General features: G+C 41.0%; 2 protein-coding genes across 4 annotated transcripts in view; one reads left to right on the forward strand and one right to left on the reverse strand.

Moving 5' to 3' along the window:
- The window catches only part of LOC127516506 (C-type mannose receptor 2-like), a 39,325-nt gene extending 33,580 nt beyond the window's left edge, over positions 1–5,745 (reverse strand). The window contains exons 1-4 of one of the 2 annotated variants that reach the window (XM_051901250.1): positions 5,704–5,745; positions 5,255–5,611; positions 2,553–2,897; positions 1,686–2,387 (exon numbers count right to left, since the gene is read on the reverse strand). In XM_051901250.1, the coding sequence (XP_051757210.1) occupies positions 2,020–2,387; positions 2,553–2,897; positions 5,255–5,611; positions 5,704–5,740 (1,107 nt within the window). In that variant the 5' untranslated portion in view covers positions 5,741–5,745 and the 3' untranslated portion in view covers positions 1,686–2,019. Of the gene's footprint in view, positions 1–1,685; positions 2,388–2,552; positions 2,898–5,254; positions 5,612–5,703 lie in introns of those variants that run through there. The other variant, XM_051901249.1, reaches the window with a different exon arrangement.
- LOC127516505 (uncharacterized) overlaps positions 1–26,815 on the forward strand; it is a 263,532-nt gene that overhangs the window by 99,898 nt on the left and 136,819 nt on the right. The gene's annotated exons all lie outside the window — the stretch shown is intronic.

Here is a 26,815-nt window from a genome sequence, read left to right on the forward strand (position 1 = left end):
CACCTGATGTACTCGTTACATCAGAAGAAGAATGGCATCTACGCTAATATTAGTCTTTCTGTTTATCCCGAGGTTCACCGTAGTCAACCGGATCCGGGCCGTATCCAGGTGAGACCAAGGACCTGCACCTTGACACGACCACAACGCAGCCCTGACGTATCAGCAGAGATTGAGTCAACTGGATCATCCACTGTGAAGGCCTCATCGACACGACAGCCACGACACAGCTCCTCAACAACCGTCCATACCGGCGTGATCCTCAATACGATCCTCAATTGGATGGAACTGAAATAAATACTTTTAATGTTGCGATCCTATTGGACTTATGATAGCAACCTGAATTGTAACAAAGCACTGTTGGCCAGAGGAGAACTGGCACCCCGACTAAGCCTGGTTTCTCCCAAGGTTTTTTTCTCCATTTTAACACCAATTTGCCACTTGTTTGCCACCTGATGTCACCTGATGGAGTTTGGGTTCCTCTGGCTTGCTTAATTGGGGACACTTGACATTTGATATTCAACAGTGCTTTGATCTGCCTGCATTGACACTATTCTTTAAGAGCTGCTGTGCAGCCAAACAATGTACCAGTTATCAATGTAAAGCTGCTTTGACACAATCTACATTGTAAAAAGCGCTATATAAATAAAGGTGACTTGACTTGACTTGACGATCTAGCACATAATTTAAACTTTTAAGTCATAATGGTGACTTTTACCCCCGGTTTCACAGACAAGGATTAAGCTAGTCCTAGACTAAAATGCATGTTTGAACTGTTTTAACTGAAAGCAACTAGTACTAGCGAGCGGTGACTTTTTTATCCGGGTATGCTGTCATGTCAAAACTGTGCCCGGTGCAGATATGTACGTTGGATTTGTTTATTATAAGCGACGCACAAAGATTACTAGTTTCTCTTTGGCTGCTGCAACTGTTTGTTATTGCAAGTACAGCGAAAGACAATGTGATCAGATGATGTTAGCTATTTGTTGATGATAAAGATACTGTCATCATGTAGAGTCTGATTGTCTGATTTCTCCCAGTCTAATCTATGGTATTAATTTCACATTATTTCTTATAGCAACTCTATGATTCTACAGTATTAGACCCAACAGTGTTTTAATCAGATATCAAAGATTAAAACAAACAAAAACAACAACAACAAAAAAAACACTGTGCACTAAAAATTTAAGCTGCTTTGACATTAAGACACACACAGACATCAAGAATCAGTGAATGAATCTCAATAACAGTGACATGCTTCATGCCGCAATGCATTCTGGGTGCATCATACAAAACTCATCCATGGCTCCCAGAATGCATTGCGGCATGAAGAATGTCATCATTGTTGATTCACAAGTTGATTCTTGAAGTTTGTGTGAGTCTTATTATCAAAGGTGTTTAAATTTAATTGAATCTCATTGTGAATCTTGAATCGAATCATTCTGAATTTGCAAAAATCGCTCTTGAATCATGAATCAAATCTTTCTACCCAAAGATTCACATATTTAATTTATTCCAGGAAGCTGAAATTTTGATTTTTTGTAAGTGACAACATATCCTAAATATCATCCAAACACATATAAATTTAACATATTTAATTGACAGTTCATTGTGACATCACTTCACTTCTGCCTTTCCAATAAACCAGATTTCATTCTGCTGAGACACAAATAACATTATTCTTAACATCTGCTGCTCAAAGTTTTATTGATATAGATAATATTAGTGAAAACATACAGACACATAAACACACCAGATATACAAAGAGATTCTTAAATCAGACATATATTGTGTTACTATTTTAGACATCTAAAGAATATTAAACATTAATGTTAGAAAACTTTGATAAGATCACATTATGTCATGATCATTAACATACAGAAATAAAACAGAGACTTTTAAAACACAATTAGTAGATTCACTCAGAAATTACTAAAAAACAAATCAAACAAGTAAATAAGAAAAATAATGGAGAATAAAAACAGTGAATGTAAGTTCACACACAAACATTCACGTGTCTTTTCACTCATCATTTCTGCTGCAGATGAAGTTGAGTTTGTGAGTTTCAGGAAGGCTGATCCAGCGCTGATCTCCTCCAGACTGAACTGCTCCTTTTCTCTTCTCGAGGCGGCAGTCTTCCGGTGTCGTTCCGTTCCCTGGAGCCCAGTTCTGATAGCACACGATCTCTCCGCTCAACCAGAGCCACATGTTCATGCTGCAGTAGTTGTGTAAACCCAACCACACCAACTCAGTAGATGCCTGTTTAACCACATTCATCACCTCACGCTGAATCTCTTCTGAATGAACCGAGACCAGATCCACATGATTCTGTCTGCAGTATCTCAGAGCTTCAGACCACGTCAGATTCTCTTTGATCAGAATCAGTTTATCTGGACACAAAACAAACCACAAGCAGAAACTAGAGAGAGACTGATCAAAAACAACATGCAGAACAAACACTGTGGAGGAATTTGTCATGTCAGACATGTAGTGTGAACTTTAAGATATCTGGAGGTGATGGATGGATTGTGTGTGTTTTGTGAGGATCTGCTCACCTTCATGACACACAAAAGGATACTGGTAGTTGCAAGGGGCGTCTACCCATTGTCTTAGATTGTTCTGATAAATGGCTGCACAGTTTTCATTTTCTGCAGCCTTATTAGGTTCACCAGGATACCAGTATCTGAATGAGGAGTTACTCTGATCTGACCACTGCCATGAGTCTCTGAACAGACCGATCCAGACATCACCAGATATGAGACTATCACTGATGAACTTCTGAAGCTGTTGATTCTCATTCTGGTTCCTCACACTGACCAGATCAATGTGATTCTGTCTGCAGTAACTCTGAGCGTCTCTCCAATTCATCGTCTGATGGACAAAGACGAGTCCTGTGTTCACTTTAAGAAAAACAAATGGAAACAGATTCATGAATCAGTTTGTTCATTATTCTTATGCTGCTTTATGGTTTGGATGTGAATAAGAGCAGCAGTGGAAACATCAGAAACACGTGTCATTCAAAGACTGTTTCTACAGCTGATGATATATTAAATATTCACAATATTTAGCAACCACTCAGTGTACCTTAGCAACTGCATAGCAACACCCTAGCAATCACCCAGACTACCATAGCAACCAAATAGCACCACCTTAGCAACCACCCCAAGTACCCTAGCAACCACATAGCAAAACCATAGCAACCACCCTAAGTATCCTAACAACCATAGCAACCACCCCAAGTACCTTAGCAACCACATAGCAAAACCATAGCAATCACTCCAAGTATCTTAGCAACCACATAGCAAAACCATAGCAACCACCCCAAGTACCTTAAAAACCACATAGCAAAACCATAGCAACCACCCCAAGTACCCTAGCAACCACATAGCAAAACCATAGCAACCACCCCAAGTACCCTAGCAACCACATAGTAACACCTTAGCAACAACCCCAAGTACCTTAGCAACCGCATAGTAAAACCATAGCAACCACCCCAAATACTTTAGCAACCGCACAGCAAAACCATAGCAACCACCCCAAGTACCTTAGCAACCACATAATAACACCTTAGCAACAACCCCAAGTACCTTAGCAACCGCATAGTAAAACCATAGCAACCACCCCAAGTACCTTAGCAACCACATAGCAAAACCCTCACAACCACTCAGAGTACCCTAGCAACCACATAACAACACCCTAGCAACCACCCTGAGCACCCTAACCCTGTCTGTCTGTCTGTCTGTATCGATTCATCCATTCAAACTAAAACTTAAACTATTTCAAACTTTCTGGCGAGGCTTTTTCAAGCCAAATTAAAGTTTGTCTTCAAAGTTTTTATAATTATACATTTAAATTCACTCCCATTAACATATTTAAATGTGTAAAATCATACTTTTTAAATATGCTAATGCAAATTACTTTAAATGTAAAAAAAATATATTGTATATTTAAATAAATGTTTATATTAATATATGCTAATGCAAATAAATTAATGAATTACACATTTATATTAGTCTCTAAATGTGTGTGTGTGTGTGTGTGTGTGTCTGTGTGTGCGTGTGTATGTATGTGTGTGTGCGTGCGTGCGTGTGTGTCTGTGTGTGTGTGTGTGTGTGTGTGCGCGCGTGTGCGTGTGTGTGTGTATGTGCGTGCGTGTGTGTGTGTGTATGTGTGTGCGTGCGTGCGTGTGTGTATGTGTGTGTGTGTGCGCGTGTGCGTGCGTGTGTGTGTGTGTGTGTGTTGTGTGTATTTGTGTGTGTGTGTGTTTGTGTGTGTGTGTGTATTTGTATGTGTGTGTGTGCGTGTGTGTGTTTGTGTATGTGTGTGTGTGTGTGTGTGTGTGTGTGTGTGTGTGTGCTGTTAATGTTTCATGTTCAGTTATGTTTGACGTTTGAAAGAGTTTCTGTTATTGAAGTTTTGATCATTATTGTTCAGAAGAGTAGAGATTATGGTTCAGTTGTGAATAACTGCATGTACTAATACTTTGAAGCTTGTTGTTTTGATCAATGATCAATATCTTTGCTAATGTAAGTACAGTAACAAGTTTGTTTCTACTTGTTCTGTGCAGAATACAGTCTTTTAATTGAACAACACGACTCAAAGTCAAATACAAACAGATAGTTTATATTCACTCAAAATCAAAACTGAGAGTCAAATTAAAATAAAGAAGCACATTTCACTAAAAATATTATAATCATTGTATCATAGACTAAATAATTTAGGAGATTTTACATGATTTATTCATCTAGATTCCATTACAGAAATCAAGCTATAAAAACTACTCAAATATCATGTGTAATATTGTTATCATATGTTTTGTTTAAGTCGATCACACATAATTTTTTACAGTAACACAATAATTCTATTTTGTTCATAAATATCAAGATGGAGCAAGTTCTTTCATGTCTATTATATTTTAAAATTTTACGCGTTCATTAATTTATTATAATTTATTATAATTTATGTTGGTCAAAACAATGGTTTGATGTTTTTGAATTTATCATTTACAGTATAAAGTTTGCTGAAAATATAATTCTCTATGATCTCTAATGTCAGATTGCCACAGTTATCAACAACAAAAGATCAACATTCGCTCAATATCGGTTTATTTTCTACACAGAAGTTGAAAGTGGACAAATATATATTTATAACTACATTAAAAAGTATCAGAATTTAGTATTGCATTAAAATGTTGTACAGTATACAGAGTATCTTTCTATAAATAATGTTTGTTGTCATTGTAGGAAACTGAACTTACTGTTGTTAGATGAACTGCAGATGAAAGTCAGGCTGATACTGCATGACAAATCATGCCATTGTCCATTTCTCATCACAGCACACTCATCTCTGCCATCAGGTTGTCCAGGAGCCCAGTTCAGATAGAGCGCAGGATCACCTGAAGACCACTGCCATTTATCAACACCCGTCCTCTGCAGCCCAATCCAGGCATGTCCATCATTCACAGTCTTCTTCAGCTCGTTCATGTCGTTCATGTTGTCAACGGTGGCCAGATCTGTGTAATTCTCTCTGCAGTATCTCTGAGCTTCAGTCCAGGTCTTCCTCACGTTTATAAAGTGATACTGACGCTGAACACATTCAGATACGGAGCAGAGAGCTGTGAAAGAGAGGGTTTGATTTAATGCTTTTCATAACAGAGTCAAACCTGATGAAACTATAAACCATAAATAAAACAACAAACACACTCACCAATGAGAAGAAGAATGAAATATAGAGTTTGCTCCATTTCTGAGGAAGAAACACATTGAAACACTCAGATAATCCCATATTCATCTTAAAATAAAACATGATCATGTAATTTAAAAAAAAATAAATAACAAAATTCATAATCATTCAGACAATATTAACATCTCAAAGTCTAGTTGTGTTTGAAGAATGAACATGTGAGTTGTTCTTACTTTAGAGGTCGTGTGTTTCTGTCCTGAGTCTGATGTTTCTGTCTGCAGCTTTAAACAGTGTGATCATTATATCTGCTCTCATCCCTCATTCATCATCACATCATTTGTTTATTACTCTGAAAACCCCTATATCATATTCACTTCCTCTATATTTGTGTATTAGTCCAACTCTTTCCCCTTATTTGCATATAGAAAGGGAGAAAAACTTTTTTTGCACTCATATTTCTTCTGTGCGCAGAGACCCCTAGTGGTGGTGAGGAGACATTCACAACAGAGATGAGATCAAGACTCAGCCTGCATTAAAGGGATTGTTCACCCAAAAATGAAAATATTGTCATCAATTACTCACCCTCAAGTGCTTCCAAATCTGTATGAATGTATTATTTCTGTTGAACACAAAAGAAGATATTTTAAAGAATATGGGTAGCTAGACAGTTGATGGAAGGTTGTTGGACTCTCATTATCCCACTGAAATAATAACATCATCTTCTGCTGCTGCTGTTTCAGTCTTATTTCCTCTAAATACTTGATTGTGATTGGCTGGAATGCAGACATTAAAACTGTTACATTTTTTAGAATTTGTCTCTTTGTGAAAATTCTTATTTTGTTTCATTTCTGACTCCTGCTGTTTACCGTTTCTTTGAACACATTTGCACGTAAACACATCCTCATCACTCATTTTCTTATCTCCACATCACATGTAGACGTTCAGTCTGGACAATATTTACATCTCTGACGTGAAACAGGATAAACAGTGAGTGTTTTTGTTCTAGTCATATTTCATATTTCATCCAGTCTTATTCATTTGTTAGTTTTATTGCAACAAAAGGAAAGTTACACTATAACTGTGTCTCAGTTCAGAGGATGCGTCCTCAAAGTCCATGAAGGTCGAAGCGAGTGTTGTTAAATGAGACACTATAACCTACAGATGATTTCCTGTTTACATCACCAGCTGTTCACGCCCACTGCTGCTGCATTAAGATCATGTGTGTGTTAAACCAGTTGAGTCAGATGAACACTTTAAGTTCTTACGTCCGTCGGGACAGCAAAAAATTACCAATAGAAGTTAAATCTAGGTTACACCCCTTCGATGTTGTCTCTGGCAAAGGATTCCTCCAAGTGGCCCAAACACTAATAAACATCGGAGCCAGTACGGTGCAGATGATGCTGATGCTGTCATACCACATCGCCAAACTGTTTGTGACAGGGCAAAGCACCAGACTGCCGCTGATAAAGAAAAACTGTCAGAGGTCATCCAGAAAGTTGTGGAATACAGTGGGATTGCTGTTACCACAGATATGTGGACAGACGAATTTATCAAGAGGGCACATACAGTCCTTACATGTCACTACATCACCGAGAAGTGGAGTCTGGAGAGTCGCATTCTGGCAACAGTGGAATTTGACAGTCATCTAAAATATCCATAACCAAATAACCAGTTATGGAATATCAGCAGACAAAATCATGTTTGTCAGTGACCAGAACATAAAGGCTGCACTTCAGACCTACCACTGGGTCCCGTGCTCCGCACACATACTGAACACGGTGTTGAGACACACGTTCAGTGAGAGGAATGCACCAGAACAAAGAGGTGGTGGAAATGTTAGATAAGTGCAAAAGCCTGGTGACATTTCTGAAGAGAACAGGAGCTGTTGCAAGTTTAGCGCACACTGTGATTCACGAATGTGAAGCTCGATGGAACAGTGAAGTCGACATGCTGGAATCTGTACTGAAACAGTACAGTGACATCAGACAGCTCCTGGATGACAAAGGCCAGCTGCATCGAATGGAGGGCATCATCAAGACCAGCTCGTGCACTTGATTGAATTCCTCACTCTCTTCAAATTAGCCATTAACGAGCTGGAAGGAGAAAAATACTCGACAGTTCACATGGTGCTGCTCTGGTTTTTCAAACTTAAGAGACACTGTGAGCCCAAGTTTGGAGATCCATCCATCTCCGTGCTCGCGCATCCAGTCTGCTTGATGAGAAGATGGTCCTAACTCCCACTCACAAGGTCGCCACCTTTCTCTGTCCCAAATTTAAATCACTGAAAATGTTGACTCCAGAGGACAGACAGGAGGTTAGGGATGCACCGATACCAGTATCGGTATCGGGCCGATGCCAAGCTCATGTACTTGTGCTCGTACTCGTAAAAATACCCCCGATACCAAAGACCGATACCTCGCGTGACATAACCATAGGGACGTAACTGACAGAATTTTCCGTGCACAGAGACACCGGCGGCAACAGCAGAAACACTGTCAGCCTCAGAGGTGTGGAAATGCTTCAAAATTAATGATGACAACACACACATTGCGAACTGCATGCTTTCAATCACAATTCGTTATCGATTAGTGAAGGCGGGATAGGCGGAATCGCGCTGAAAGACACAGACCAGAAGCGCGCTCTCTCTCTCTCATGTGCACTCTCTCTCTCTCTCTCTCTCGCGCGCGCGATATCCCAGTTCTCTCAGACAGCGCGCGATCAGTTCTCCTCGCGCCTGAATGGTCAAATGCACACATAGTTGTCAAAATGTCCATCGTGTGGAGGATCTCACGTAAATACAGTCGGTTATGGCTTAAGTGGACGTAAACATTTGGGTGAAAACAGGATATGTGTCAGTATCCATGGATTCGGTCTTCCGTAGCCTATATTTGTCATTAATGTTAATAAAACAACAAAATATGTTAAATAAATGTATACATGGTAACTAAACCTACCAAAAAAAAAAAAAAAAAAGAGAGAGCACTTTAACTACTTTAGTTAATTTATTATTCATTTATTTCGCATTATACCCAAGCACTTTGACCACTGATAGGTGTGCGTTAACAGATTCCTCGTATCCCCGTTGTAGCTGAACATGACAGCAGTGGACGAGCGAAAAAGCAGAAGGTGGACTTCACAGAACGGGAAGATGAGACAAAAAGATCGCTTATTCCCACGGCTGCTGCGCCTTGCTATGAGAATATTGAGCATTCCTGCAACAAGGAGGTTCATTTAGTGCCGCGTTATAGAGACGAGGCGGAATCGCCTGAATCCTGGAACAGAAGATGCTCTTCTGTTTTTGCACAGTGCAAAGAAAAAGTCTAAGTAAGACTAGGCCATTAACAGTTTGCGTTGAGGCTGAATTGACACTCGTTTTTGTTCTTATATCTGTAGGCTTTAGAAGCAATGAGTTTTTCTATAAATGAATGTTTGTTGCAAAAAGTTGCAGTAGCTGATAATTGTATTTTGAACAGATAGGACTAATAAATGAGCCTATATCGAGCCATTAGCCTAATTGGGCTGAACATATTTCATTTGTGTGTGTGTGTGTGTGTGTGTGTGTGTGTGTGTGCTTGTTCGCCTGTTCGGGAAGTCGCAGTGACAGAAACAGTGAGATGTCAGGGCTCAGGTTTGATCTGTCTCTTTCTCCTGCATGAGCCTTTGTTTTTGTTTTGTGTTTTTTCAGGGTTTTTTTGCCCAGTTATTCCCTCTGATGTCTGGACTGCCTGTGCTCCTTGACCAGTGGTCTGTTCATCTGGATTTTTGGACTTTTGCTCTGGATTACTATCTATATTTGTGGATATCTCCAAGTTTGCCTGGGCTATCATCTTTAATGATCCTCGCCTGTTTCTGAATACCGCTCGCCTGGGATTTGATCTGCTTGGACTCTGATCTCTTCTATTGAAGTTCGCTATCTAATACCATTATCGCTGAATAAAACTTTTGTTGCATTTCCAACTGCATTTGGGTCCATTTCAGCGAAACCTGACAGTGAGATTCCAGTTAAAGTTTCAAGGGAGTGAAGCTTGTGTTTATGCCATTAAGAAAATGTTATTTTATCAAATAACTTTTGTTTTAAATAAATGTTCATTTAAAAGCAGCATTTCTCAGTGTATTCCCAGGTGAAAAAAGTACATTTCTATAATGTACTTAAAGTGCTTTATTTTCGTGCACTAATTTTGTACTTAATATACTAAAAAGTCTTCTTTAGTACTTCTTAAGATAATATTAAGAATATCTAAGTGTACTCAACTGTGCTATTTTGAGACACCATGAAATATGAACTAAAATGTGCTTTTAATATATTATCTCTGTATTTAAAAATGTATTTAGTTACCACTTATAGTACATTTGGGGTCGGTCGGTCGGTTTATATTCACAAAACTCTATAACCATATTTTGGATATAGCCTAATAGTGGAAATCAAACAGTGGGCAGGTAGTGAAGAGGAGAACACAAGTTCAAACAGAGAAAAAACATTTAATCATTTTAACCCCCAACCAATATAACAAGAAACTGACTTTAAATGTGTCCAAAAATATATTTACAATTAACAATAATACAAACTCCCCAAATGAAATAATGAAGAGAGCACGAGTGTTGCCAAATCAAATAACAAAATAAAACAAAATTCTTAAGGATTTAAATCTAAACTAGAATATTCAAAAGCAACATCTTCAGCGTGTTACTCGTGTAGTACCCTTACCGCCTGATGAGGGGAGATATAAGAGTTAATAAAACACAGGACACGGAGCTGCTGCTGCTTCACCATCAGAGTCTGTGTATTGTTGTTTTTTTATTTTATTTATAACCATTTAAAACATTACATGTATTTTTTTATATGCCAATGAGTGACAGCATCACTTTAAGATAAGTAACAAGATTACTGTATACAGTTTCTCATTGACTACTATGTCAACAATTAAAGACATAATATATTCATTTATAACACACACATATATAACATTCTGCATGACAACATAAACATGTTGCTGTATTTAACACTTGAATGAACACTGAAAATGTGTTCATATGTCAACAAAAATGATTATTTTTTATACGTTTTAAGTACAAACACATTTATCAAACTTATTTTGTGAAAAATACATCTTTTAAAGCACAGTCAACTACAACTCGTTACTCATAACTGTTGCATTATTTATCAAAAACACATTATATTCATGGATTAACTGTATTATCACGCTATTTGTCAGACCGCATCATTAGCATGAAATGCATGACTAGCACACGCGATACACAGAGGGAACTTGAAACGAACTATTACACTTTTGATAAATGTAAATTATTAAAGACTTTAAACAATGTCATTTACATTCCTCGTAACTCTAACATGTCAAAAACATACTCTTATTGCATTAATGTGTTTCGTACCTGATGAGGGCAGATATAAGTAAGCACTAAGGTTCGAGAGGCTGTGCTGTATCGTGAATAAGTCACGGCTGAATAATACAGTAAACTTCAATGAACAACATTAATTGAGAACAAAGTTTACGTTGCTAAGAGTGGTTGCTAAGTGTTGTGTAGTGATACACAGAACCGTTGGGTGAAGCGGTCATAGCTGTGCTGTATCGTGAATAAAACAGCTATTGACCAATCAGAGTCGAGGACAGGAACTAACCGTTTTATAAGTATTAATAAAACACAGGACAAGGAGCTGCTGCTGCTTCAACATCAGAGGCTGCATCTGAAAACCTCGGCAGTGACTTGTTGCCTCGCTGCCCTATCAGGCAATGACTTGAAAGGCAGCATTTGTGCATGAAGGCACCTCACGAAACTGATTTCAGACACACTTTTAAGGCAATGTAACAGTTTAATGATCTACAGCAAAATAGTGCGAGCTTTGGTGATATCTAAACAAATATTTATTTACTACAGTAGTAATTTCTTACTAGAAATGACATTGAAAGTGGAAAATGTTGGTCAAAAACATATACAGGTGCTGGTCATATAATTAGAATATCATCAAAAAGTTTATTTATTTCACTAATTCCATTCAAAAAGTGAAACTTGTATATTATATTCATTCATTACACACAGACTGATATATTTCAAATGTTTATTTCTTTTAATTTTGATGATTATAACTGACAACTAAGGAAAATCCCAAATTCAGTATCTCAGAAAATTAGAATATTGTGAAAAGGTTCAATATTGAAGACACCTGGTGCCACACTCTAATCAGCTAATTAACTCAAAACACCTGCAAAGGCCTTTAAATGGTCTCTCAGTCTAGTTCTGTAGGCTACACAATCATGGGGAAGACTGCTGACTTGACAGTTGTCCAAAAGACGACCATTGACACCTTGCACAAGGAGGGCAAGACACAAAAGGTCATTGCAAAAGAGGCTGGCTGTTCACAGAGCTCTGTGTCCAAGCACATTAATAGAGAGGCGAAGGGAAGGAAAAGATGTGGTAGAAAAAAGTGTACAAGCAATAGGGATAACCATACCCTGGAGAGGATTGTGAAACAAAACCCATTCAAAAATGTTGGGGAGATTCACAAAGAGTGAACTGCAGCTGGAGTCAGTGCTTCAAGAACCACTATGCACAGACATATGCAAGACATGTGTTTCATCTGTCGCATTCCTTGTGTCAAGCCACTCTTGAACAACAGACAGCGTCAGAAGCGTCTCGCCTGGGCTAAAGACAAAAAGGACTGGACTGCTGCTGAGTGGTCCAAAGTTATGTTCTCTGATGAAAGTAAATTTTGCATTTCCTTTGGAAATCAGGGTCCCAGAGTCTGGAGGAAGAGAAGAGAGGCACACAATCCACGTTGCTTGAGGTCCAGTGTAAAGTTTCCACAGTCAGTGATGGTTTGGGGTGCCATGTCATCTGCTGGTGTTGGTCCATTGTGTTTTCTGAGGTCCGAGGTCAACGCAGCCGTATACCAGGAAGTTTTAGAGCACTTCATGCTTCCTGCTGCTGACCAACTTTATGGAGATGCAGATTTCATTTTCCAACAGGATTTGGCACCTGCACACAGTGCCAAAGCTACCAGTACCTGGTTTAAGGACCATGGTATCCCTGTTCTTAATTGGCCAGCAAACTCGCCTGACCTTAACCCCATAGAAAATCTATGGGGTATTGTGAAGAGGAAGATGTGATATGCCAGACCCAACAATGCAGAAGAGCTGAAGGCCACTATCAGAGCAACCTGGGCTCTTATAACACCTGAGCAGTGCCACAGATTGATCAACTCCATTGCTGCAGTAATTCAGGCAAAAGGAGCCCCAACTAAGTATTGAGTGCTGTACATGCTCATACTTTTCATGTTCATACTTTTCAGTTGGCCAAGATTTCTAAAAATCCTTTCTTTGTATTGGTCTTAAGTAATATTCTAATTTTCTGAGATACTGAATTTGGGATTTTCCTTAGTTGTCAGTTATAATCATCAAAATTAAAAGAAATAAACATTTGAAATATATCAGTCTCTGTGTAATGAATGAATATAATATACAAGTTTCATGTTTTTAATGGAATTAGTGAAATAAATCAACTTTTTGATGATATTCTAATTATATGACCAGCACCTGTATTTACACACAAACTGACCAGCAAACGCAACTTTTGGACGCCATCTTTATTTTTCTAGCTCAACTGTCACAGAATGGAAAGCACAGGATTGTGGGATATCAAAGGCAGCGAAGGATGCATCTTCAGAAATCGATCAGAGGAAGGTATCTCAGGAAACAGGAAGTGAACCTAACATTGGAATTGGACGTGCCTTGATGCCTTCCTACCTTGAAATATGTCCTCCGAAGGCAGCATTTTCCAGTTTTCGGACGCAGCCAGAGTCGGTGTATTGTTTGAGCAGCGCGGCCCCTCCCCACGCAGGTGAACACTTCCCAAGGGAAAAGCAATCAAATAATCAATCGAAGGCTGAGCAAGGAAAATCAATCGCTAGAAAAATGTATACACAATGTAAAATACATTTGATAAATACATTCTCTTGTCTTAGCACATTTATTTATCATCTTTTATAACCACCACACTCGCACGCCCTAACTTAACTACTCTAACTAAACAAACAAAACTTACACACTCCTAAACTAATGAACTAATACATAAAAATGAACTGTGTGATGTATGTCACGTGACATCATATCCTGCTCTCGTCTTAAACTTACCAAACAGGTGAGCAGAGAGCACGGACACACTCCATGCTCAAATCAAATTACAAAACTAAAGGCAAGGGGTAAAAGAAAGAATGAGGCAAATAAACAGCATAGAGGGTAACAGATCAAGCATACTTTGGGGCTACAAATGTTTCAAAGAGACACACACACACACACACACACACACACACACACACACAGAGCCCAGCCCTCTCGAAAACGGATGTGACATCGCCTTTTATACTTCCGGCGGGGAGGCGTCAACGGACACAGCGGACGAATCCATGATGATTTAAAAATAATAATAAAATAAGTAAGTATTGTCCGATTAGCTGTGGCAGTTGTTTTCAAGAGTTCACACTTACCAGTGATCAAATAAAATAAAAGAGTAAAATAAAAGCATATTCGGCGTGCTGCCTGAGGGGATCAAGGGCTCCGAGCTCGGAATTTAGCCCAAACCCAGAGTTATTCCTCCGTATCCCGGGAATAGGAACCAGCCGAGAGAGAGGAGTCGGGTGGTGGAGGGATGCTGAAAACTGTCAAGGTAACTGGATGAGTCGACTGTCTGTATATATGCCTCCTTCTGAGCTGATTATATGGACCATTTGAACGTGCTCCTCCTGAACTTTGTTTATAAAACATAATTTGTCACTTGAACTCTGCAATCTCTCTCTTGTAAGAGGCTGACAATTAGCTGAACATATGACACTTAGCCTACATTTTAAAATTTTTATTTGAACAAGGCAACATTTTTATTTAAAACCCTTTATTTGAATATGGCAACATGATACCTCTTTCTACAATATTTTTATGATTAAATCACAGACAGAGACCCCTTCTCTATCAGCCAATCACTGTGTCCATAGTTAGTAATCTTGTTAACATCATCCATAGCAATGAGGTCAACCCCGCCCTTTCAGCAGTTTACATCTTCCACTCTCCCAATGTCATTCTTTGATAACACTTGAAGAGCTTTCTTCTTCTGCCTTATAGTTGCACTGTTTATCATGTCTGATTTTGTGTCAATCCTGTAGGGAAGTGTCGTTCTTATCTTGCGATTCATTTAGAGCTCTGCAGGAGATGCACCATGTTACAGAGGTGTTGCTCAATAGCTCACCCAGGTGAAAAAGATGTAGTATTAAATGTATTAAAAATATACTTGAAATGCAAGTAGTATGTTAATAATACATTTGTATTCACAACATGCTTATTTGAAGGGCATTAAAAATATACTGAATTGCATTTTAATACATTTCTGAAAAAATATACTAGAAGTACTTATAAGTATATGCTTAATTACACTTTTAAGAAATATGCTAAACACAAGCATACTTTTAGTGAATTAGTGTATTTACAGAAAACATACTTATGTTACTCTTACTTAAAGTATATTTTATGTGTACTTTAAGAACATAGCAAAATGATTCAGCTTTTAGTGGGTTTAAATGTACTTTATAACCATGTGTAGGCCTACTGCAATATATTTTAAATATTTATATATTTAGAATTTAAATATTTTCAAAAGAAAGATATTTTGAAAAACATTTTTAACATTTACAATGTACCAACTTATAATGTATTATAAACATTTGTCAACTATTATTAAGTATTGCCATAAGCATACTTAAAATTAATATGTTGTTCAGTTTTACTTGTAAAAGGTTATGCTACTTAAAAGGCTGTTGTCCATTACATGATACATTAATTTTAATAGACTACTGGAATTCCCAAGGATTTCAACATCATATTATTTGAAATGCATCATAAATCAATTTTCCAAAGATGCCTAATATATATTTATATATATAATAATATAATTACTTGTGTTTAAATTTAAACAAGTGTAACAAACGTGATGAAACCTGATTGGTTCCAAGGTTGTTCAACGGCTCTGATTGGTTCTTATGATGATGAGCTCGCAGTCTCAGGCAGCCTCGCACCAGATACGCTGTGTGCTTTGAATGTTAATAGAAGACTTAATTTAAACTGTTAAATTATATAGACTAGAGCGATCGTGTCACTTTAGAGCACTTGAAAGAGACCATGTGATTCATATGGATTACTTTTTTTTTTTTTTTTTTTTGCGATGAACTTTTTGAAACGTGAACAGTTTTGGTGAGTCGTCTTTCATCAGATGGATATAAATCTCCAAGATTTCATTAAAATATCTCAATTTTTCTTTTGTGTGGCTTTTGGAACCCCGTTATTTTGTGACTCCAGGTAAGATTTGTATTTAATTAAAGGTGCTCTATGTAAGTTTTTGACTGTACTAAAGCATGAAAATATGTTTGTAGATGTTTATTAAACATGCTGAGTTCACATACACGTTTCTCTGAAAACCATTGCTACAGCCAGTTATTTTACTTTGAAATTTGCGTTCTGTATCGGAATTTCTGTTTTTGTTTTGGTCTTTGCCAATTTACCCAATAGTATTTCACCACCCCGGGTTGCCAGTTGGCAGAAAATAAATGCAGTGAATTGCAGCCATGGAAGCCAGCGAACAAACTGGGTCAGAGATCACAGATTCTACCTGACCTAAAAAGCCTCAGCATCCATCTAAAAATCTCTGAACGGAAGCATATTAAAACATGATATCAACTCATTATAAATCAATAAATCAACTAATTATCTTACAGTGTGTAAGTCTCCTCGCCTTCCAATGTCAATTGAGCTCGCTCCCGTTGCGTCTTCAAACTGGCAACCCGCGAGAGCGTTGAGTCTGAGGAGGAGGGGGCGGGGCAAACATTCTTATGTAGCCCTCTCTCTCTCTCTCTCCGCGCGCTTACTGGTCTCCAGCACCGCCGCTGCTACTCTGCGCTGTGTTGTGTATGATCATGGGAGGTGGTAGAGGAAGGGGACGCGGACACAGAGGGGTTCGGGATTGTGGCTTGACTGTTTATTCCACAGCACGGCATCTATAGCGTTGATAACATGAACTCAACTTAAGTTTTAAACTATTAAAGTACATTTCAATGCACATGCAATTCAATAGCAAGCTCTCGCTGCTTATATTATAATAGATAGCTTTGTATTAGCCACCACACATTAATCACATTTAAAAGAAAGAACAAAACATTTTAACTTTACATATTACTCTGCATTTAGGTCTTTAGCAGTTTAAAACACAAAATATCTGAATAAACTGAACTTTAGTGTGATAACAACAAAGATATTTTTCATTGCAACTTCCACTATCGTTAACATGGCTTACCTATAGCGTTGATAACATGAACTGAAGAAAAGTATCAACACTACGGTACATCAAGAGGCTCAAACCATGCTAAAGGCACTTGAATCTGCCTTAACACAACAGTGGTATAGCGACATCTTGTGGACAACACAATACACTGCCTTACACTTACATAAAGCACCTTTAACTTTACTTGTTTGTGCCGGTCATATTTTGACAGCGTGTAACAGCGCGTCTTTTTCAGTGCAGCTACATTCAATTTGGTCAATCAGACGCGAACAGATGAAGATGCTGCCCGCAGAAGTTACTGGTAAGTTTTTAGTTGCTGTTTGCATAAATACAAAGCTCAATATTTAGTTTTTTCCTAGGGCTGCTATGCATTTGCTAGTAGAGAACACGTGGAATACGGACGTTAACCGCGGTAACATGATACTGACACTAGATATCTGCAACTTAAAGGGGGACTTAGTGATATTTCAAATCCACTATTTGGAAGTTAGTGGGGCCGAGTCCAACAACAAACAGATAGTGAGAGTTGTGCAGGTAAACCACTCCGCACTGACGACCACTAGAGAATGAGGTGTTAGCGTCATTGGTAGTGCATTCGCCTCACCTGCCAGCAGCGGTTCGAGTCCGACTCAGAGCAGGGTGGTTAGAATTGGAGTGTGAGTTTTGGAGGTGGAGCAATGAAGAGAGGGGTGGGTTTGTTTGGGTTGATTTCAAATATCAACAGTGTCCAACAGCGTAGTTCAAATACCACTTACTGCACCTTTAAGCACTGGTACAGTCAAAGACCCTTTCTAAATAGAGGTCCGCGGGATTAAATTTTGAATGAAAGGCGGATTGCGTTCGGTAACTATAGTGTACTTTAGGCGGGAGCGGGCGGTCTGACAATAACCCAGTCGATGCTTTGACATCAGCGCATCTGTGCTTGAACTTAAAGTGAACAAAACTTTGTGCAGTGGTGGCGTTCACACAGTTCCCTGTCCTGAGAAACCTGGCAAGATATGTTCTTTGCATTAGAGGTCTGCGTGAGTGCTCCTTCAGAGAACATTCAACCTTTGTGATCGGATTTTGGAGGAGAGACGTTCTGAAACGGTCGTCAGTCAGCGTCATTCTGTTCTTGCGTGGATGTTTCATTTTGCAGTATACTAGTGTCAGGGAATGAACACAGACAGAGGATCCAAGTGCAAGAATAACAATATTTATTGACAGGAAAACGCTGTACAATAACTTCACTCCAAGGGTCAGACGAGGCAGAGACTGTGGCGTGCAGAACGGTGATGTGCAGAGTGGCGTGGCACCGAGTGGCGCAGGGCTACAGCGGGTATCAGAGAACAAGGATAATCCAACCCAGAAAACAGGGCACACGACGAAAGTCCAGAATCCAAAAACCAGGAAGCAACACACAGAGAACACGACACCGGGAACAGCCTGCAACGAACTGACAAAGACCACATAAAGACACGCACAATATATAACAACCAGTAACAAGACACGGCTGGCAACAGATCGCAATCAGACCATAACGGGTGACGCCCACACAATCATTCACTCACACCCAAACACACACACACACACACAACACACGAGGGTGAGTAAGTGAATCCATGAACCGTGACAGTACCCCCTCTCCTACGAGCGCCTCCTGGCGCTCCCAGGAGAGCCTACCTGTTGATAGTAATCATCAATAAGAGAGTGATCCAGGATGTCCCTGGCAGGAACCCAACTCCTCTCCTCCGGACCGTAACCCTCCCAGTCCACCAAGTACTGGAATCCGCGTCCCCTTCGCCTAGCGTCCAAAATACGACGAACCGAATAAATGGGTTCCCCATCTACGAGACGCGGCGGGGGGGGGAACCGGAACCGGCGGATTAATGTTAGCATGAAAAACAGGTTTGATTTTAGATACGTGGAATACGGGGTGAATTCTACGGTACGCTGGGGGGAATTACCGACACTGGTAACGAGTTGTGCGCGTACTCCACCCAAGGAAGCTGCTGACTCCAGGAGGAAGGATTCTGAGCTACCCGACATTGCAACGTTCTCCCCAAATCCTGGTTGGCTCTCTCAGCTTGCCCGTTACTCTGGGGATGGAACCCAGACGACAAACTAACAGTCGCTCCCAGTAATCTGCAAAACTCCTTCCAGAATCTGGAGGTAAATTGGGATCCCCTGTCAGAAACCACGTCTACCGGGAGGCCATGAATACGAAAGACGTGATTAATGACAGTAACCGCTGTCTCCTTGGCAGAGGGTAATTTGGGCAAGGGGATGAAATGTGCCGCCTTCGAGAACCGGTCCACTACGGTCAAAATCACCGTATTGCCCTGTGAAGGAGGGAGGCCTGTCACGAAATCTAGCGCTATGTGGGACCAGGGTCTTGAAGGGACAGACAGCGGTTGAAGAAGCCCATCTGGGGAACGATTAGAAATCTTACCACGAGGGCAGACAGAGCAAGCCAAAACAAAATTGCGAACGTCGCGAGCCATGCAGGGCCACCAGAATCGTTGCTTAACCAAAAACATGGTACGACTAACCCCTGGATGACAAGGCAGATTGGAATCATGGCCCCATCGGATAACGTCTGAACGTAACCTCTCTGGCACAAATAATCGACTCGGCGGGCACCCGGGCGGAGGCGTTACCCCTTCTAAGGCCGTGTGGACCTTCGACTCGACCTCCCATGTGAGTGAGGAGACAATGAGTCTCTCAGGTAAAATACACTCGGGAGTGGACGGGCGCTCGGAACGATCAAAAACACGAGATAAAGCATCGGGCTTGATGTTTTTAGACCCGGGACGATATGATAGAGAAAAATCGAAACGACCGAAAAACAGAGCCCACCGAGCCTGCCTAGAGTTTAGTCGTTTAGCGGATCTGATGTATTCTAAATTCTTATGATCAGTCCAGACGATGAAAGGTACCCCCGACCCCTCCAACCAGTGACGCCGCTCTTCCAAAGCTAATTTGACCGCCAGCAGCTCCCTGTTACCAATGTCGTAATTCCGTTTGGCGGCGGATAAGCGATGAGAAAAAAACGCGCAAGGGTGCATCTTATCGTCCGTGGTGGCGCGCTGGGATAGAACTGCCCCTACCCCCACCTCTGAAGCATCAACCTCCACCACAAACCGATGTGAAGGATCAGGGGCGACAAGAATGGGAGCCGAAACAAAGCGGCTTTTCAGATTGGAAAATGCAGACTCAGCTGCATTAGACCACCTGAACGCCGTTGCGGTGGAGGTTAAGGCGGTCAGAGGAGCGGCTAGTTGGCTGAAATTGCGAATAAAACGCCGGTAAAAATTGGCGAATCCCAAAAACCTCTGCAGGGCCTTACGGGAATCTGGGATTGGCCAATCCACCACAGCCTTAACCTTGTCAGGATCCATGCGCACCCCCTCAGACGATACGATATACCCTAAAAATGGAACTGACTGTGCATGAAAAACGCACTTCTCCGCCTTGACAAAAAGCCCATTCTCTAGCAGCCTCTGGAGCACTCGTCTGACGTGTTGCACATGTTCCTGGAGAGAAGAAGAAAATATCAATATGTCGTCCAGGTAGACATAAATGAACTGATCGATCATGTCTCTCAACACGTCATTCACGAGTGCTTGGAACACGGCGGGCGAGTTGGAAAGGCCGAAAGGCATAACCAAGTATTCAAAGTGCCCTCTAGGGGTGTTAAATGCCGTCTTCCACTCATCCCCCTCCCTAATGCGAACCAAATGATAAGCGTTGCGCAGGTCCAATTTCGTGAAAAGAGACGCGCCCTGCAGCCGTTCAAAGGCAGAAGACATCAACGGCAAAGGATAAGTATTCTTTACCGTGATGTTGTTCAGTCCTCTGTAGTCAATGCACGGCCGCAGCGACCCGTCCTTCCTACCCACGAAAAAAAAACCTGCCCCCGCGGGAGACGAGGAAGGGCGGATGATCCCAGCTGCCAGAAAATCAGAAATGTATTTCTCCATGACCTCCCTTTCAGGATTAGAAAGTGAATATAACTTGCCTTTAGGCGGAGAAGACCCTGGTACTAAGTCTATGGCACAGTCGTAGGGACGATGTGGAGGAAGAGAAGCAGCCCGGGACTTACTGAACACTTCCTTCAGGTCAAGGTACTCCTCTGGCACGTTTGACAGATTCACCGACGACTCCTGTAACACAGAACGAGACACAGAAGAACAGGCAGACAACAAACAAGACGCATGACACTGGTTGCTCCACTCTGCCACGGACCCCTGACCCCACTCGATCCTGGGCTTGTGTTTGAGAAGCCACGGATGACCCAAGACGACCGGATGAGTAGTAGATCTGGAAATGAAAAATGGCAACTGTTCAGTATGATTACTGGAAGTGATGACGGTTGTGATGGTAGGTAGCTTCTGTCCGTTAAGGGCGATGACAGTTATGGCATGTTCCAGGGGGTGGATGGGTATGTGCAGACGCGTGGCCAGATCGTAGTCCATGATGCTGCCCTCCGCCCCCGAGTCGACCAGAGCCTGGCAGGTGTGATGCCCCGATACCCACTGTAGTCTCACCGGGAGGAGTGTCGCAGACGAGGATTTATCCAAGGAAAGACCACCCGACAGTAACCTCGGTTTTACTGTCGGGCTCTGCCTTTTATGGGACACTCCCTAAGAAAATGTCCCGCCCCTCCACAGTACAAGCACAGTCCCATCTCTCTCCGGTGTAATCTCTCCTCCCGGGAGAGCCGAGCTCTACCCACCTGCATGGGTTCAGGATCGAACGGGGGACCGACCGTGTTACCTCCGCTGGCACCGCTCTCCTCCAGTTCTTCAAAGCGCGCTACGGGCCTCTTACGCGCCACGCGTTCCTGCAAGCGGGCGTCCACCCGCAGCGCGAGCTCAATGAGACCGTCGAGACTGGTGGGTAGATCCAGCTGGTAAATCTCCTGCTGAACACGGTCGGCCAACCCATGCAGGAACATATCCCACTGCGCCTCCTCGTTCCACTTGCATTCCGCTGCCAGGGTGCGGAATTTGATGGCGTAATCAGACACTGGTTGGATTCCCTGCCGCAGGTCCGCGAGTTTGTGCGCTGCCTCCCGTCCCGTCTCATCTCCTGCAACAGGGTGTGGAACGAGGAGCAGCACGGATGTTTGTTCTCCCACACCGCTGTTCCCCACAACGCCGCGCGTCCCGTCAGTAGCGTCATGACCAACGTGACTTTAGATTCCTCAGAGGAAAACGTGTTAGGTTGCAAAGAGAAATAAATAGAGCACTTCGTTAGAAAGGCTCTACAAATATCTGGTTCTCCAGCATACCTCTCTGGTGCAGGAATACGCGGCTCTTGTAGACTGCTGATGTTGGCGGATGGGTGGGGAACAGACGGTGGAGCTGGCGCAGTGGGAGATGAGAGATGTTGAACCTGGGTAGATAACTCAGCCACCTGCGCCACCAACGCCTGAACGGCGCGAGCTGTGGCCACCGCTTGCTCGTCCTGATGATCCATCCGTTGAGCACTCCTGCTCAAATACTCCTGAAGATCCGACGACCTTGCTGGATCCATAATTGGGTCAGTTCGTTCTGTCAGGGAATGAACACAGACAGAGGATCATTGCAAGAATAACAATATTTATTGACAGGAAAACGCTGTACAATAACTTCACTCCAAGGGTCAGACGAGGCAGAGGCTGTGGCGTGCAGAACGGTGGCGTGCAGAGTGGCGTGGCACCGAGTGGCGCAGGGCTACAGCGGGTATCAGAGAACAAGGATAATCCAACCCAGAAAACAGGGCACATGACGAAAGTCCAGAATCCAAAAACCAGGAAGCAACACACAGAGAACACGACACCGGGAACAGCCTGCAACGAACTGACAAAGACCACATAAAGACACGCACAATATATAACAACCAGTAACAAGACACGGCTGGCAACAGATCGCAATCAGACCATAACGGGTGATGCCCACACAATCAGTCACTCACACCCAAACACACACACACACACACACAACACACGAGGGTGAGTAAGTGAATCCATGAACCGTGACAACTAGTAAGCCAACAGTTTTCGTTATGTATTTTTGGCTTAGCCTATAGTTTTGAGGGACATGTTGTAGGCTATTTAATTTAGCCTATTTTTTTTCTCTGTGATATTTAGCCTATTATTCTTTGTGGCATTTTTTCTCTGACATTTTTAGGGTGTTGACAGCATCATAAGACAAATAACAAATAAAAATTTTGTATATGCTATGCAACGTTTTATATTTGTCCACAATCCACAATCACTCTCTTTCTTTTTTAAATGTTTAAATGCGAGATTCTGAAAACAATATAAATTTAGCGGGACCCGTCGGGTCGGGAAGAAAATCACCATATGCGGATAGCGGGTGAACACAGAGTGAATTTTAGGCGGGAGTGGGATGAAAAAAACAGTCCCGCGCAGACCTCTATTTCTAAAGACTTGATAAATCTGTTTAAAATGTATGTGGTGACATTTGTCTGTCTTATAACAACTATAAAACATTGTCCAATGCTTTGGCAGAAAAAAATAATTAAATGTTAAAAAACAGATACAACATTACATTTAACTTTCTTTTTATTTGCAAATTTAAGTTGTGTATTTATTTCTGATTTCCTGAACAATTTGGCTTCATAATGAGGTAAATGAACTTTGATAAAACATGTTATGAACATACAATTACTTTGTTTGAGCTGACCAGCCAACTATGGTAGTGTTCATTGATTTGTTTATATTTGTTCAAGCTTGACAATTTTGTCTTTCTGTTTATTTTCTAATATACATTTCTAATTACAGATAAGTACAAAGATTAAATTGTAAAGAGGGATGCTTAATGAAACTGCTGAGGCTGTGAAGAGGATAAAAATGGACACTCATATGTCAAGCTTGATCAGGATATAGTCAAAAGGTAAGTTGAGAAGTCAACAAAATTCTAATGAATATCAATGCAAATTATAATACATACTGTATATTCAATCATGGATGCAAAACTGTCATTCATTGGTTAATTTGATATAAATTCTGTTTTTCTTTTCACAGATCCTGTGATAAAGCAGCCTTAAAATACTATTAAAATACTACAGTGTCTGAATTGCAAGCCCTCAGTTGCAGAAAATGCAAGTCGTGCTCAAAGAAGTGACCCTCCACTTGAAGATGAAGATGTGACATTTAAACTCAACTGTTTCTTTGTTTGGTTCAGGCATTTGCATGCTTACATTTGTTTAAAAAATGCACTATTCACTTCTGCATTTTGTTTTTCAGTGACCTTTTTCAGAAAATTGCATTGTAATGCTTATTCATTGAGGTAAAATTCTGTACTTTTCAGTATTACTGAGTAATGGGAGGGAATGTTCTCAGAACGTTCAGGCAAGGTTCTCCCAAAGTTATGAACAAACGTTCTTCCAGTAACGTTAGTAGGACGTTCGCTCAAAGTTATCTGGTTCGAATAGAGTACCTCAGGGATGACGTGTTTTTGTAGGCGAACCCGGAAGTTAGCGGCGCACGGGTTCCCTCGATCGAAAGCCTATGCATTTTTCCTATAGACTTTTGGAAAATCGCAAAAAATAAGCTCTGTGTTTAACAAAGGGTTATGACACTTACATGTTTTGTCTATCAAGATAATCTTTACAAGTTAACAAAACATTTATACATTTTGAAGCCTAAATAAAGTGGTCAGATATAAAAAGCTAACAGTAGGCTATAAACGGACTACAGCACACCATGGTCATGGATCAACGTCACCACCACCAAGCTTCCTCAAACTTTATTAAAAAACAACTTTATTTAAAAACATGCTCGCTGATTATGATCTGCGCTGTGTATGAATACTTATCCACTTTTTCATGAGAAATGCTGTCCAAATGTCCTGTTTGTCATGATGACGTCTAAAGTCCCCGCCAAAGGAAGTAGTCCCTTTTTAGCAACCGCCGTCTTTAAGACACAATAAAGGTTTAAAAAAATCACAAGCGGGTTATAACTGGTGTGTTTTATGTCATAGATCAAAACGTGAAAATATTTAGAGGCTTTGTTAACCACAGACCTTATTTCAGGTGATTTAGCAAAAACCCATTCAAAAAACGCATAGACTTTAAGGCGATGGAACCAGAAGTCCTGAAATGCTAACTCGCTTCCAGGTTTTGCCTACAAAAACATGTCATCCCTGAGGTACTCTATAACCAAGAAAAAAGGTTTTTAATACATTTAATAACCTTGATGTTTTGGGCATTCTGAGAACATTCCGAAATAACATTTTGGGAACAACAGCCTAACAATCTTAGAACATATTTTTGTTGGAACGTTCCTCATGGAAAGACTGGAAAGACAACCCTGCTCTTTCACAGGTGTGTGTGTCTCATCTGGGATCTCCATACAATTCGTCTTTCTTAATGAGGCTAAAACATATGAAGCCCAAAGCTACTGCAGAAAACACCACTATCATTTTGTTGCTGTTGAAGACGAGGCAGACTTCAGCCGTCGTGAACGGGATTGTGGGAACAAACACTTAGATAGGACTGAAGAAAGACGCCGCTCCAGACTGGCACTGGTCTCTGTCTGACCGCACTTTCTACAGGGGAGAGATGACCAGCTGGACAACTATAGAGGGACTGAAAACTGTGGCACCATGGACGATGGCAGGAGTTTTGGGATATTTCAGTTAATTTGCTATGATGGTAAGGACACGGTAAATTCACTGATAATCTGTGCCAGTATTTCTACCTCACTGTACAGGTGCTGGTCATATAATTAGAATATCATCAAAAAGTTGATTTATTTCACTAATTCCATTCAAAAAGTGAAACTTGAATATTATATTCATTCATTACACACAGACTGATATATTTCAAATGTTTATTTCTTTTAATTTTGATGATTATAACTGACAACTAAGGAAAATCCCAAATTCAGTATCTCAGAAAATTAGAATATTGTGAAAAGGTTCAATATTGAAGACACCTGGTGCCACACTCTAATCAGCTAATTAACTCAAAACACCTGCAAAGGCCTTTAAATGGTCTCTCAGTCTAGTTCTGTAGGCTACACAATCATGGGGAAGACTGCTGACTTGACAGTTGTCCAAAAGACGACCATTGACACCTTGCACAAGGAGGGCAAGACACAAAAGGTCATTGCAAAAGAGGCTGGCTGTTCACAGAGCTCTGTCTCCAAGCACATTAATAGAGAGGTGAAGGGAAGGAAAAGATGTGGTAGAAAAAAGTGTACAAGCAATAGGAATAACCGCACCCTGGAGAGGATTGTGAAACAAAACCCATTCAAAAATGTGGGGGAGATTCACAAAGAGTGGACTGCAGCTGGAGTCAGTGCTTCAAGAACCACTACGCACAGACGCATGCAAGACATGGGTTTCAGCTGTCGCATTCCTTGTGTCAAGCCACTCTTGAACAACAGACAGCGTCAGAAGGGTCTCGCCTGGGCTAAAGACAAAAAGGACTGGACTGCTGCTGAGTGGTCCAAAGTTATGTTCTCTGATGAAAGTAAATTTTGCATTTCCTTTGGAAATCAGGGTCCCAGAGTCTGGAGGAAGAGAGGAGAGGCACACAATCCACGTTGCTTGAGGTCCAGTGTAAAGTTTCCAGTCAGTGATGGTTTGGGGTGCCATGTCATCTGCTGGTGTTGGTCCACTGTGTTTTCTGAGGTCCAAGGTCAACGCAGCCGTATACCAGGAAGTTTTAGAGCACTTCATGCTTCCTGCTGCTGACCAACTTTATGGAGATGCAGATTTCATTTTTCAACAGGACTTGGCACCTGCACACAGTGCCAAAGCTACCAGTACCTGGTTTAAGGACCATGGTATCCCTGTTCTTAATT

Source organism: Ctenopharyngodon idella, chromosome 7 (assembly GCF_019924925.1).
Source record: "Ctenopharyngodon idella isolate HZGC_01 chromosome 7, HZGC01, whole genome shotgun sequence".
NCBI lineage: Eukaryota > Metazoa > Chordata > Actinopteri > Cypriniformes > Xenocyprididae > Ctenopharyngodon > Ctenopharyngodon idella.